The 15,553-nt window shown below is 41.4% G+C and overlaps 1 protein-coding gene across 3 annotated transcripts in view; it reads right to left on the reverse strand.

Annotated features, from left to right (window-relative positions):
- The window catches only part of CFAP91 (cilia and flagella associated protein 91), a 31,136-nt gene extending 19,487 nt beyond the window's left edge, over nt 1-11,649 (reverse strand). For all 3 annotated transcript variants that reach the window (XM_048293905.1, XM_048293904.1, XM_048293903.1), the window contains exons 1-10: nt 10,773-11,649; nt 10,245-10,321; nt 8,062-8,213; nt 5,123-5,206; nt 3,797-3,859; nt 2,702-2,883; nt 1,811-1,988; nt 1,309-1,466; nt 883-1,065; nt 571-713 (exon numbers count right to left, since the gene is read on the reverse strand). In XM_048293905.1, the coding sequence (XP_048149862.1) occupies nt 571-713; nt 883-1,065; nt 1,309-1,466; nt 1,811-1,988; nt 2,702-2,883; nt 3,797-3,859; nt 5,123-5,206; nt 8,062-8,189 (1,119 nt within the window). In that variant the 5' untranslated portion in view covers nt 8,190-8,213; nt 10,245-10,321; nt 10,773-11,649. The remainder of the gene's footprint in view (nt 1-570; nt 714-882; nt 1,066-1,308; nt 1,467-1,810; nt 1,989-2,701; nt 2,884-3,796; nt 3,860-5,122; nt 5,207-8,061; nt 8,214-10,244; nt 10,322-10,772) is intronic.
- Nucleotides 11,650-15,553: the final 3,904 nt, after the last annotated feature.

Here is a 15,553-nt window from a genome sequence, read left to right on the forward strand (position 1 = left end):
ATGCTATTAGCATGTTTGCAAATCAGATGCTGCTCTTAGGGAACAACAGTGATATGCATCCATCATCGTGACCTGATTTTATGAGTGGGGTCATTTTAATCATGCTTTGCTGCAGATGTTTTTACAGTATGTACTTAAAATGTACTTTTTAAAAAATGTACAAAATATTTAGAATATGAATCCAAATTTGCTTTCTTTTATTACTGGAAGCTTGACAGGGTATCCAGTAGTGCATTATAAAATGGAGAAATGAGAAGGAGAAAAGGGTGAGAATTTCAAATTAACATTATATGTTCCAATACAAATACCTGATCTATAGGAAGACAGAAGCAGCTGTGCTTGTTTTCTATAGGATTGGAGCAGAACCAGGAGTGAAAGTACTGATGGGCTGAATATCAAAGCAGTACTGGTCCAGCCTACAACAGTCTGCATGTTTTTTTCTTCAAGTTGTTTTACACAGTAAGAATTTATCACAAGGAATTGGGAAGAAGCTTACGCTTCTTCCCAACTGCAGTTGTGAGCAGTTCAAATCTAAGAAGAACTGACATGCTGCTGGATGCAGCTTCATACCTGGTGAACTTGTGCCAGGACTGCATCTAGCCTTCCTGACTTTTTAATATAGCCAGTCTTAGTGATAGTGCATTTAGGTTTTGGAGCTTTAATCTTGAGCTGGGAGACAGAATCCGGTACAGATTTGTCCAGTTCACACAATCCTAAGATTGTAATACAAAGAAAGATTATAATGCACACAAGGATTACAATACATACACGGATTTTAATACAAACAGTGATTAAGTAGTGGAGGGATGGGAAGAGAAACTTGAATTTTGGCAATATCTCAAGTAACTATCTCCCACAACTAAGTCTTCCAAAATGCCTTACCTGCAAAGGTGTTAAGATAGAAGTTTTTTACCGCACAGTAGTCAGAATTGTTGTCTGGAAAAAAACCAATTCGAGACAAAGGAGCATATGTTTGTGATGAAAAGTCATTATACTCTTTGATGATATCTCGTCTCTCCAGCTTTCCCATCAAATTCTTGCTCTTAGCTATCAGTTTCCTGAGCACTGAAAAGGAAACACAAATGTGAGAAGGTTCATACAAATAGTTCTATAAAAGCCGTACCTTTGGTAAATTTACAAGAGCTTTTGCTAGATAAAATAAAAACATGACAGACCAAATGCTGGCCATGCATATCAATACTGTGGATGCAACCTATTTCATTTTGAACAGACTGTAACCTTGTGACAACAGAAATGGTTTGTCTGAAAACCATCTCATATCCCTGTCTTCCTGTCTTTCAGACCTACTCAATGCACAGTCATGCTGAATCTTTCTTATTTTCTCCTCTTTAGCCTTCTGATGATTTTGCCACTGGTTGTGCAAGCGCATGGCATCCACCTCATTTTGATTCTCCTCTCGCCTCTGCAGCAGCTTCTTAAAGACTTCCAGTTGGACCTTCTGCAACCTGCAGGGCAAGAAAAGGTCAGATAGTATTGAGTGTACTCTGCAGCGTTCTGTGCAATGCTGTCACCATCAAATCCTACATACCAATGGACTACTTTACAGATAGTTCATATTGCATATCTCTTATTCAATCTTTCATTTTAAAAAGGGAGTTAAGCACTGGTTAAAAGTATTGTGGTAGCAGACCCACAGATTACATTTAAGAAAAACACTCCTTCCCAAAACCAGGATATTTTCACAGAAATAGAAGGCTTGTTGTACCCTTCAGCCAATCCCTTAAACCTTCTTGCTCCTCCTCTATTCAGCCAATAATTAGAAGAAATAAAAGAGTAACTGGACTCCTACTTATCTATTTCCTCTTCTCTATAAGCCCACTCCTTCCTTTCCATAGCCTCCATCATCTTCAACCTCTTTGCGATGTTTGAGGGACTGTCCATGGGTGGAAGAGCTGCTTCCCAAGCACGTTTTTCCCGGATGCGGTCAATAATCTCTATCTCGGCTTGTCCTGCTGGCAGCCCCCGACCTTACAGGGACAAGAAGCATTAGCTCTTTAGGAGATTGGTAAATCCCACAAACAGCCACCAGCAAAATGTATGAGAGGGCTGGATGGGCACAGGCCCATGTGTTAAACACAAGCAGAACTGTCAAAAGTCAGAAGAAAATACTTCTAAGGCCAGTGAAATTCTGCAGTATGAGACATGGTTGGACCTGCAGTTGCTATAGTTCAGTGGACATCAACACTGGCACTTCATTCTTCTACTGCAGGCTGCAAAGGAAGAAAAGCTTTTCTAAGAAGATAGTTTCTGCTAATGAGCGCTTTCTTTGGCATGCTCAGTGTCTATCACCATTGCAGGTGAGACACTGGGAGATGAGGACCACAGGTATATTCTGGGACAGCAGTCTTCATACTGGCTTTTTTTTTTAAACAATGTTCAGCTCAGAGCAGCTGAAGAACATTGGGTAAATGGAAAAACTGCTCCTAGTTCGTATTTGTAAAACATGAGCTTTTTATATTGAATGATCTTCAAAACTCTTCATTAAATGCCCCAGAACAGCACCATTAAGTAGGCAAATATCATACTTATTTTAGAAACAGATGAAATAATTGCGCCAAATGCACACAACAAAGGACTGCCAAAACTGGCAACAAACTTGAAACCTGACATTGAAAAGCAAAGAACCTCCTGCTAAAGTCGTGACATGATTATTATAATTTATCTTAATTTCACAACTCACCCCAAGTGAGTGTAGCAAGTGTCAGAATTTCAGGGACTGAGCCACTGTGAACTATATATTCAGGGGAATAGGGATCTGTCTGTGCTTCACCATCCCTGTAATCTGTCTGTGTCCCCAGAGTTCGGAACATGAGGCCAAAGATCTGGCTATCTTCTGCAGCTGGCTGGACATCCGGCTCTGTCCTAAAAAGAGGTGCAAGATGGAGGAACATTGGTCACATTCATTAAAAAAAACCCCAAGCAAACAAACCAGAAACACATCAGTCAAAGGTGGGAGACTTAAATGTATTTTGGTTTATCTTAACAATACTCCCATTGATGTTAATTCCATTATCTTTAGTAAAAGCAGACTGAGGCTACACTGAGTCTGAAACACCCTCCTTAGGTAAATAATCCAGATATCTTCTATTTTCAGCTCTCATGATTATTACATACAAATCTTTCCTACATATCCATTCTAAAGCATTGCCTTTAACGGACACAGAATGGTTGAAGTAACATGAAGTAGGACTGCTTCAATTTAGTTTACATGTTTCTCTTTTCAACAAGTCCAGAATAAAAATTTAATTCTTATATAAGCACACGCAACTTCCACTGACTCTACTAGGAACTGAATTTTATTATGTGACCTCAAAATCTGATACTCTCTGAAAACCACATTAGACTACATCATGGATGCTCCAAATCTCTGGGCAGTATTGCATCTATCACAGAGATTGTAATTAAACATCAGAAGACGTTCCAACAATATTGCTCTACTAGAGAAGCTTCTTTGCTATGGTATCTCTTCTGGAATTCAGAGACACCTAGCTTTCTGCTTCAAGCCTCACAATCCTAAAACAGTAGAAGCATGTCCTTTATTCACAAAGCACTACGTATATACCGCAAGCAAATTCTGAAACAGCCAATCACGTGTTTCCTCTAGAATTCCCAATGATGAGAACAGCATCTTACCTCTTAGCAAGCTTTTCCTGTTGGTTAATTATGAAAAATACTGGTCACCAGCTAAATAGTCTCCTGATCTTCTTCTGGTGAGAAATTTAAATTTAAATTTAAATTTAATTACAACAGTAATTTTCCACAAGTCACTACTTACTCTGTATAAGCAACATCTTCTAGAACAGCTCCCGGAGGCAGCTTATTAGAAGAGCTGAGAGGTCTGAAAAGAGAGAATGAAAGTAAGACAACAAGGATGAGCCTAAAAGATCATTATGGTTTAGAAAAGCTGCAGTTCATTAACTTCAGTGGCATTACACTGATTTTCCACAACTCAGGTTCTGTAGTTTCATGTTTAAGAATTGTGCCTGAATATTAAAAAACTCTTTCATAGCTAAATAGTAACAGAGAAAGTTTCACCAGTAGAACTGTTATTCTTAAGTCAAGGCAGAAAGTGGAATTGCAAAACAAGACAATTATTAAAGTTAGTTTTGAGTGTGCTCCCAACATTTTGTGTATATTTCACTAACTAGTTTAATTTTTCTCTTCAAGTCTTTGAAAGAGTTGTGGGTTTTAATAACTGCTTGAAATCTGAAACTCATTCCTACAATCACCTGATAATTTGGTTTGGACTCATCTAATTCTATTGTTCCTTTTTTTCAGTATTTTATGAGGTATCTGGAAAGTGATATGGGCTCAACTACATACTAATAATTCCTTCCTAGGCATTCTTATAGTTTGCATATTGCAGTTCTCTATCGATTTCCCTCAGCCTTTGGGAGACTTTGAAGCTTAATTTCATATTGCAGAAGATAACATTGTCTTTGTTCTTTTAAAATTGCTGATAAAAGAGCCATAATAGACTTCAATTTATTAAACTTGGCAATTTTATTGTATTTAAAGTGGACATAGTGGCCAATAGCTGCTGAGTAAAATAGTGAATGCAATTCAAAGTGTATGTGACTAAGTCAAGAATGTTTATATGGTAGCTGTTGGTTCAGATCTTGAGTCCATTGCTGACCTGCAATGTCATTCTGAAAGGAGCAGAGCAGTCCTGAAGTAGAGGACATTGATGAAAAGTTAATCAAAGCTTGCCTTTGCTCCCTTTCTGCTCCTGGCAGAAACTGGGAGTTAAAAGGCTCCTTCTTAAGAAAACACCTTTCTAGGGGTCTGGAGAACCACAACGGCTTTGTAAATATCTTCTTCCTTTGCACAGGGTGCTCTACAGCCCAAAGCTTTCTTATTAAGTACACAATGTCTGGTATATTTGCTTATATGGTAGCTCATAACTGAAAATTCTGTCATAGTGTGAATTTAAAAAGACCTGGTGTTTTAACATTTGGTTACTCTTAGAAATTTCCATATCAGTGATCAAAGAATTGACAGAAAATACAGAAAAAATAATGATCTGGCCTTTACTTAGGTGCTCTTTAAACTGCACAGAAGCAAGCTTCTGAACCCTGTTTCAAATCAGTTCATTCCTTACTGTGCAAAATATTTGTAGCGATTCCTTCCACCAACTTCAGGATCTTCATACACAATCTGAGGTATCTGAAGAGAAGACTGACCTCTGAAAGTCAAAATACATGACATTGTTTAAGAAGTACATTCAGAGCAGTTCTGACCTTTTCTCCTTATGCTCTTTTTTTTTCCTCTCTCTTCCCTCTGGTTGCACTATCCAACATGCACACTGTAAATTCCCCCCAGTCCTCACACTTACATAAGCAATTATAGTTTGTTTTTTTCATATTTACCTATGTAGCAAAATAGTTTGACACTTTATGTATATTTCCCACTATGTCTGGTCAAGAAATGGTCTTTGCTGCCTTTATTAAAACTTTCTTATGAGCTTGTTATGAAAAGGATTGACCACTTGTACATGCTTGACTTTGTAAAGAAACTACTTTTCTTGGAATTGGGAGTAACATGCTTATATCCTTAAGAGTGAAATACTTTCCATTACAGAAAATACGTGTAAAGGAGCAGAATGAGCAAAGGAGAAGACTTACACTTTCTACCTTTGAAAAGCAGGTAAAGAGATTTTGAGCAAATGTTTAAAAATTTAGAATCAGCAATTTCAGTTGAATTCCACAGTAAAGGAGAAAAATTAGGACAATTGTGGGAATGTTTCAAAATCTATCCTGGAACAACCATATCTTTTGCAAGAACACTCTTCATTTTTTTTCCCCCACTTTGAATTTAAAGTAGGCAGACTGTTTAAATTTTTCACTGTAACATCTTGAAGAGTTTTCTTTAAGGCTCTGGAAGATCATGTGGAAAACCTCATTAAGGCAGTTAGTGAGATAATGGGTAGAACTGAGTAATTTGAAAGTTATTCATCAGGACTGCTATTTGATTTCACAACTGCTTTATACTCCAGTCTTACTCTTCTCAACCTGCACGGCTATTAAAGACAAAACCAGAAGTTCTTCCCAGAGAAGTTGTGGATGCCGTGTCCCTGGAAGTGTTTGAGACCAGGTTGGATGGAGCTCTGAGTGAAAGGTGTCCCTGCCCATGGCAAGGGGATTGGAACTACATGATCTTTAAGGTTCCTTCCACCCTAGGCCATTCTATGATGATTTTATTTCTTTGAGCTATATCTGTGGCAAATCCTGAAGGCCAGGTTTTCTATAAGACCATTTTTGGCAATTTGTAAGAATTCTGACCTCAGACGTATGGACTTGTGGGTACTGGGGTTGGTTGCTGATACCTAATTTTAATTACAAAGGTATATTTACAGAAATACAATTGACAATACGTAACATTGCTCAACAGCTGGCATCAAAACAGAGGATTACACGCTGAGATCAGTTGTCTTCCAAGCCCTCATCTAATTCCTGCAAACTGTGGAATTTGGGGAGGCACAGTATGGCAACCTGCTACAGGAAAGTTTAGAGCGAGATGCTTCATTAACCTCCCGTGACATACAATTTACTGCCAAGGTAAGTTTAAAGTCATCTCTTCCCAAGGCTTTCAGTCACATCACATAAGAAAAGAGAAGGGAATAATTTGAAATGGAATGTCATAACCTGATATACTTGCTCAGCACTAATCAACCCATTATTGTGAAGTTGTGCTTGTAATTCAAATGAGTTAATTGAGCTGAGGGCTAGTTCCACTAGCTGACTCTTTACATATCAGACCGTTGCTCCAGCCAGATGGATTTGTGTTTCATTCAGCACAGGTGGGCACTTATTCTTATAGTCTAACTTTATTAGCATAAACCGTTCATCCTATTATGGTATAGTTACAGGCACAATGGGAACACAGGGAAATAGCCCTTTTTATTCCATAGAACCTTCCTCTGGCATGTCCTTGACTTATATTTGCTGACTTTGCTGAAATAAATGAGCATTTATTCCCAGTAACCTTGCAGAGGCAATGCAACTACTGAGAAGACAGCTGGGAAATATTCTGTCTTCCGTATCAGCAGCACTGTCAATCAGTGCAGGTTGAAACAGAAGAGATGTATTTCTTGGTTTTTGTTAATTGCAAGACATTTTGCATATACATCTTGTTGAAATGTAAATCAATTTTAAAGCAGCACAGGTGTCACACAGGCAAAATATAAGAATCCACTGAGATTTTCATGTGCTGGGGACAGCTTGAAACACTGAAAATAGTATTAAGAAAAAAAATAATCCAAATTTCTTTTTTTTTTTTTATTATGGAAATGAGAAGAATATGCCTTTGAAACTGAACAAAACCAGGTGTGAAATCCACTGTATCACTCTTGAGCATCTTTGATTATTGTCCGGCATGTGGTAGAACTCAGTCACCAGCAACCTCAAAGCAAGCACCATCTAAAAAGCCCATGGTCTAAAGTTAGTTTCTTAAAGCAGAAAGAACCTTTGAAAACAAAAACCTAGGCTGACGCCTGCAGTCTTGAATACAGCTACAAGAGGACTTAAAAAAACCTGTGGTATGGCAAAACACATGAACTTTTTAATATTTGCTGAATCAAATATGTCACCAAATTGTGACGCCAGGAGAAAGCTCAGCTAAGAAACCCGTGCACTAAAAATGTGGTGCCCTGGGCTCAGGCTGCAAGGACCCTGGAAAGAGCAGCAAAAACAACCTAACCAGCTGCAACTGCATGGGACTAAATTGAAAGAGCTCCCACTGAAGTAACACACATGAGTCACTGAAGTCTTCATAACTCATCTGATCTGTAAGAGATTGAAATAACTCTCTTCTTTTTCATGGCAACCGCTGCAAAGCAGATAGCACAGGGATGAAGGAATGTGCAACATCCACCCTGCAAGAAACAGATGGATTACCATACTCCACAACAGCTGCAATCTCTTAATTTCAAGGGAAATATAAGTAGGAGCAAATTGCAGTCATCTCCACTTCAGCGTGCATGGGTTTTTGTTGGTTTTCTTTGTATGTTCATTTTAAATTATCCAACCATAGAACACTTACACAGCAAGCTGCTGAAGAGCCTCCAGGCGCTGCTGAGCCCTCCATCTTCGACCAATAAATGCAGGCACTGGATCTTTGCCCTTGGAACACAAGCTGCAGGCTGGGAAGTGAATCAGTCCAGTAGCCATACTTCAGAATATCAGTGCCTTCACCTAGCATTTGTGTGGACACAAAGAAGAGAGGCTCTAATTTAGCCATTTCAAACAGCATGAGAGTTCAGAATTCCGGCCTGCTGTGATTTACAGGACTGCACATTTGGAATGGGGGAAGAAGGCGGCATACATATGTTAATGATGTCAGTTAGTTAGATGGCTCCTCTCAAGATGTGGAGCATACCAGACTAGCAGCAGATGCACAGATTTGTCTTCTGGCTGTTTTCCAGTGCTAAACTTATACTTAAAACCGAAAGGTCTAACGGTTTGTTACATAAAGAAGTTAGTGTGCAGTAACTGTGAATGTGCAGCAATGTGAACTTCTAGCACATTACCCCATGTAACTCCTTCCTATTTTAGTGCTCTAGAAATTAAGTAACATATTCCACTTACACGGTGAAGTTACATTATTTTATACTGGAACAATTTTAGCATTTGTTAAAAATAACTCAAAGGGAGCTAACACACAAAAATGATCACATTAAAAATCTACACCCTTCCTTTTAAGGACTAATTTCCCTGGGTAGATATGCCTTAAATTGCTAAATTTATGGCTGCCAATAAATCTTTGCAATCATGACTGAAGTATAAGTGATGTAGCTCTATTGGCTTGAGCTTCTGTAAAGACTGATATCAGAACTGAATTTTGAATTGCCCCTTTGATTTCAGCAGGTGCTAACTCAAATGCATACAGGTGACATTTCAAGTACTCACCAGTGTGTAAGACAGTGTCAGTTGATGAAGATCTAGGCACCCTACTATGAGTAGCTGCTTGCTGTGCATGAAATTGCATTTTTGTTCCATTTCTCTTCAAAAGGAGTTCAGCTTTTGAGAGTTTGGAATACCCTATGAACTAACAGTATCACAAGCTCTGTGCATCCCAATTTGTGAAGCTACAGATTAAGAATTCAAGGATGTAGGGTTTTGAGTTGCACATTATGCATTTGCTGATTGATTTTAAAACATGTTTTATGCAAGTCAGAGTCTGCACCATTACACCTGTGATGTGACAACTTTAGTGATAGGATGCCTGTTTACTTCATCCAGCCTGAACTGTTACCACAGCCATACTACAGAGACATAGACAAACACTTTTTTGTTTTCAAGTAGATACAAGAAATATTCTTGAGATAATGGAGTAAGAGATATCCAGCAATAGTCTTCAAAAAAATGTTCCTTGACTCCATTGTTGGAAAGATGCTCAGGGCTTTTTCCCCTGCTGTACAGCAATGAAGTCTGAGTTCAGAATATCTGCCTTGCAGCCTCAGTCAAATGCATAGCTTCAGGAAGGCTCTGTTTAAAATCCAATTCATTGTGCAGTTGCATCAAGTCTGTTTTCCTCTGGCATTCTACCTGTATGCATCCTGTGCTGCTATCAATCATTGCTGTCTAAAGGTGTGACTGCAACCCCCACAGACATGCCTTACCTGGTTTTAAACTAGCCAAGGGGAATACTGACAGCAGGTGAGCAAATGCAGTAGGAAACTAAGCATGGGCTAACTAGCTAAGGGCTTAGCTAGGAAGTTAAACTCTACTAATTCTGTATGAAGAACCAGGACGGATTTGCAGTCTTTACTGGTTGCTTAGCTGTCGCTAAATATTTCATTTTAGTCTACATATGCTACGTTGATCTGTAATCTAAGTATATCCCAAGGTAAGTAAGGAGGCATTGTGTGAAATGACAGCTCTGCTTGAACAACAGCCCAGCAGCTGACCAGTTACTTTATTAGATCTAAGTAACATATATAAGCTATAGTTAACAGCACTTGGAGATAGTCTATTAAAAATACTGACACACAAGTTAAGAAATTACTCAGAACATGAAGCTGGGTATTTCTAGGTTGCTGTTAGAGAGTCACCATAGGCCAGCAATCATGGCTACTCCGTGTTGTCTTGTTTTAGATGAAACTTCTTTCTCTGCTTTGTATTATGCTGTTTTAAGGGAGCAGCTTAGGACCATGACAGTTTCTAACCATGTGTATGCAGAAAAAGACAAGGTGAACATGTGAGCTGTCTTTGGCCAACACCTACCACTTTATCATCAACAAGCTGAGCATGGACATTTGACTTTGGAAGGTCCTTCTCACTTCACTGTGTGTACAGAGGGCCTGAAAGACAAGTGAACAAATGGAACTAGTTACATACTTGAGGAATCAGCACGAATCATCAGGCTCCACTTCCTTCTTTAAAAAAAGTCTGTACATAAGAGAATATAAAACAAACTAGGAAGAAAGAACTGAAATACATGTCTCTGTATCAAACAAATGTCACCATCACACAAATGAGCCTCAGAGATGAAATACTGCAGAAGATGCACGTGAAAAATCTAGTAGAAAAATCTGCTTTCTTTGGAAGCACCGTCAACTTAAACAGAAAACGAGAAGACATGAAACATTAAGAGAAAGGCACGGTGCAATGGTAATCAGTTGAAATACCATACTGTACATGATGCTTCCCTCTGGGACCCAGAGCTGGCTTTGCTCCAGCAAATGTTCCATGGTCCCAGTCTCGCTGGAGCCGCCAGCCCTATCGCTTCCCCGCTGCTCGGCCGGTACCCACCTCTTGACGGGCTCGGCGACAGCCCCGGGGCCCTGGTGCAGGGGAGGCCCCGGCAGAGGCGGAGGCCTCACGCCCCGCGCCCCGCCCAACCCCCGGCCCCGCGCCCGCCGTAGGGCTCGGGCTTGGCCGCACCGCTGCCGCCGCCTGGAGCTGCAGCGAGGCGGGGCCGCGGGCAGGGCGCCACGGAGCCGGCCGGGCCCGATACCGAAGGAGCAGCCGGAGGTCTCGCCAGGAGCCCGTCCCCGCCGAGCGGGTCCGGCAGGGCTGCCGTTCCCATGGCCGCGGCGGGCGGGCGGCGCCGGGAGTGTCCCGCCCCTGCGGCCGGGTTGCTGCGGGCCGGACGGTACCGTGCCCTGCCCGGCCTTGGGGGCGGCTGATCGTGAGTCTTCCCCGGGACAGACGCGCCCACCCGCGCAGGGTTTTCCCCCGCTGGTCCCGGCGTGCTGCTGCTCGTGCTCCTGCTCTCTCCAATTCCCTCCAGCTCCCCGCGCCCGCTTTCCGCAGAGCCCTGAGGCTTCGCCTTGCCGCGTCCATCTTGTGCCGCCTCCGGGAGAGCGGCGCTGGCGCGGGGTTTTGGCTGGAGTGTGAGGAAGACGGGGCACGAGCGAGGCCGGGAAAGGACGGACATACGTATTTTTGGTTTTCAACAGCTGCTGCTGGAGTTGTTTCATGTGATTCTCCTCTGGACCCTCGCTCAGTGCTTAGGAAATCTGGTTTAGCAGTTACAGCTAGGGACGGGATTCAAGCCTGGATATTCTTATTCTTGGCTTTGCTTGTTGTCACTTAGGACTTCTGCAGCCATAAAGTGGTGAAAACAAGTCCAGAGCAGGGCAGCGGAGCTGATGAAGGGTCTGGAGCACAAGTCCTACGACGAGTGGCTGAGGAAGCTGGGGTTATTTAGCCGGAAGAAAAGGAGGCTCGGTGACCTTAACTCTCTCTGGAACTCCCTGAAAGGAGGCGTAGCCAGGTGGAGGTTGGCCTCTTCTCCCAGGCAGCCAGTGGCAAGACAAGAGGACGAGTCTTAAGCTGTGCCAGAGGAGGTTTAGATTGGACATTAGGAGGAATTGGACATTGGGATGGACTGCCCTGGGAGGTGGTGGCATCACCATCAGTGGAAGTGTTTAAGGAAAGACTGAACGTGGCACTCCGTGCCATGGTCTAGTTGACATGGTGGTGTTTGGTCATAGGTTGAACTCAGTGAACTCAGAGGTCTTTTCCAACCTAATTGCTTCTCTCATTTTGTGAAAATAGCTTGGTACTTACTGCCCAGAGGGGCTGCAGGGTTTTTTTAATCTGTTAGAGCATCTCAAGAGGCATGTACAAAACATTACAAATAAACATCATGCTTTGCAAAACATTGCTGTTTCCACAAGGAGGAGGCCATTCTCTTCTGTAAGAAAGTTGGAAGCTTCTTCATGCTTAATGTTAAAACCAGAAAGGACTGATGCTTTTGCGAATGTAAAGAGATTTGCAGGCAATGCTGCCTTGGAATAGGACACAAAAAGCAGAGGAATTGCAAATGGGCCCTCTCCTCTGCCTATAATCTTGAAGCCAGTCCCTTATGTTAGTTATTTTGTGTATAAAACTGTATATCAAAGGGTTATTCACAGCTTGTCAAGTCTGACATAAAATACTGGCCCCTCAGTACTACATTACAGGAAAGCAATTTTAGGACTGTGGTTCCAAATTCCTTGGCTCTGTGAATTTTCTTGAAGACAATTCAACTTTGAATGCTGGTTTACTTTCTTAAAGGCCCATCCCTTGCCTGAAACAACAACTTTCTTAGGTTAGTGGGTCAATTGAAGATGTGTCTGAACTAAGAAATGCTCTCACAGCTTTGTTTCTGACAGACATCTGGAGGCTGTGACTTCCCACAATGGATTGATCCATGTCCTAAAGATACCCAACAGGCTGTAAAGACCCTCGTTTTACTAAAGAGCTTTACAGTGTGATACCTTACTGTAATTAGTGATGTGGTAACAAAGGCCACTTTTTAATAGAGTTCCCTAGCATTTCTCATTATCAAGTTAAGTTTTCTTTTCTTGTATCTCATTTCACTAAAACTCCATGATTTCTGTGCTGAAATTTTTCCATGCTGAACATCTGCCTTGAGGTAATGAGGTGCGTGAACTGTACTTCGGCCAAAAAATTATTCTTTGTTGACTCCACCCTCTCATATTTTTCCACTTTAAGATTTTCAGAGATGACTGAATACAGGTGGCCTGGACTTCTTTTTTTCTAATGTGGAATGGATCCAGATGGAAACCAAGTTGAGAAGGAACAATGAAACAACTAAATGGGTTCTTGGGAGTACTAAAAGATGCCAGGGTATAGCCTAACAAATAAGTACTCTCTGGAGTCATGTATTACCAAAAAGGTGCAGTCCCACTATTAATTTTAACTGCATTAAATTGGGCTAAATGTGAGATGTTGCCACCTTTTTCTTTGTTCACCATGAGCTCCCTGGCCCTACTACCTCTGATCTGTTGAGTGTTGACACCTGGAAGACTGTGTAGGGAACCAGCTCAGGAGACTGATGTGGCTGAAAACTAACTTGTCAGAAAAGAAAAGATAAAAGTTTTCAGGTCACTGCATAGCTGCCTGAAGGCTAGTACTCACTCATGGGTGGTGACAGGTATATGTGCCTGAGCAAAAAAGCTCAAGGTTCAGGTTCATGGAACTTGCTTAGATTAGATTAGATTAGAGTGTATGTGTGTAAAATAATGACTAATTTTTAACTATATTTCTAAGACATCTCTGTGAACTACAGGTCTGAACAGTGGACAGCCTTACAAGTGATGAAAATTGTGTTGATTATTACGATCTTGAGTGTTCTTTTCCTGAAATCTTCATACTCCTGTGGACCTGAAGCTGTGGGAGACCTGGCCAGGGCCTGTGGCACAGTGGTGTGTGCTGTGGAATGCACTGCGATGGCAAAGTGGTGAGGTTTGGTCTGAATGGGTCTTGTTTATTTATTTATTTTTAATATAAATCAGACACTTCAAAGGAAAAGATGCCAAAATACACAAGGCTCTGAGAAAATATTTGATCCCAGGCATTAAACTTTGGCAATCTTGTTTATGATCAGTACTTTGGAAAAGGGAGTCAAAGTTTATTTGGTAGTTTGATATATCTATGTCAAGGACATATCCTGTTGCTCTGGTGAAAGTGAGCTGCAGTCAACTAAACTGTAAGCAAGCAGAAAAGATTCCTGTTTCCTACAGAAGAACTTGACTGGTGTGCTTTCTCCCTAGATCTGTGGGCCATAGGGTTGGGGTTTGGTTTTTGGTGGTTTTTTTGTCATTAATAACTTTTCCAGAACAAGACTCTGTTGCTGAGGTGGGGTGCTGTGTATCTGAACATTTTTTTTATAGCCCCTTGGCTGTAGGGGACACCAGCTGCTCAGATGTGTGAGTAAGCTGTCCACACCCTTGTGAGTTACTGCACAATGTCTGAGTGGATTTACTTTGCATGTTGCAGTATGGCAGAAAAGTGCACTAGTTTAGCTGCCCGTGACAAAGGCTGAGCCAAATGAATTTTACCTCACATTAACCTTGAGATAAGATGGTGTAATTTTCTGCAAGATGAATTACTGTTACTCTGTTGATGGACTTGTTATGCTGTGATGACTTGCTGATGTGTTTGAACTGTAAAACCAGACAGGGGGAAGTAGAAAATTTAGCAGGGTAGGATTAGGCACTAGTTGAGAGCAAAGTAGTAGCTGAACAACGACAAGATGGATTGGACATGAATGCTTGATTTTAGAGGAGAAACTTGGCTGGCTGAGCAAAGAAAAAATAGTAGGAGAGTGGGGTGGCAGAGAACCAGTGTGGCACAGGAAGGAGGGAGAGACAGGGTGAGCAGCCAGTAGAGCAGAACTGAAAAGGTCTGGACAAGAAAACAAGAGATGTAGGTAAGGGGCTGAAAAAGTGAGGAAGGGTGCAGAAAGGCAGGGTTTTAGGGAGGATGAAGCAAAGAAGTTGAGCTAAACAGATGATGAGTCTCTACTCTGTTCCCCTTTTGTCCTCTAAAGCCTGGGAGGGAACTGGGAGGTTTCTTGAATGTGACTTTTATCCTGCAACCCATGACGATCTGTGAAACCCCTGGTAAGATGTCATCCATCTGGCTTTAAGCTTCATTCTGTAGATGATCCTCCTTTGCTCTTAGCAGGGGTCAAAAGACAGCAATGTCATGGTGCTGGATCCTTGTGATACTTCATGGCGATTTTTTTCTAGTTATTAAAAAAATTCTAAGTTACAGGCAACAAAGTTCTAGCCTTGAAAGCACTGTTGAGGCTTTGATATCCAGAAATTTGTCCAAAAGTAATCTGTTTAAAATTGGTAACTGTTAGTGTGCCATTTCCCATTTTTGCCACAGGATGTCACAATTCCTCCATGTATGGTCCTGCCCATCACAGGCTCTAACTTGGGTGGCATCAGTTCTTGTATCCAAATGTGAACTGCTGTAAAATGGACTCAGACCCATTCAAGGTAAACTTTGGATTCCTGTTTGTTCCCTGTCCATTCCCTGTCCGTTCTGCACGTGATTTACTATCTGTGTGTAATAAACATCTTTTCCAGGTGTGTGATTTAAAAGAAGAAGGAAAGCAGCAGCACAAGGCTGCAGTCAATGTCATTGCTAAGTTTTTAATCCAGAATAAGGGAGCCTTCTTTCCAGCCAGCAAAGAGGAGGAGGAAGAAGATGTGGTCACTATTCCCATCACAAAGCAGAGGTAAGTCTCAAAGAGGTGTGAGGAGACAGATGCTGTGAAATCTCCTGCT

This window comes from Corvus hawaiiensis, chromosome 2 (genome assembly GCF_020740725.1).
Source record: "Corvus hawaiiensis isolate bCorHaw1 chromosome 2, bCorHaw1.pri.cur, whole genome shotgun sequence".
In the NCBI taxonomy this organism is placed as follows: domain Eukaryota; kingdom Metazoa; phylum Chordata; class Aves; order Passeriformes; family Corvidae; genus Corvus; species Corvus hawaiiensis.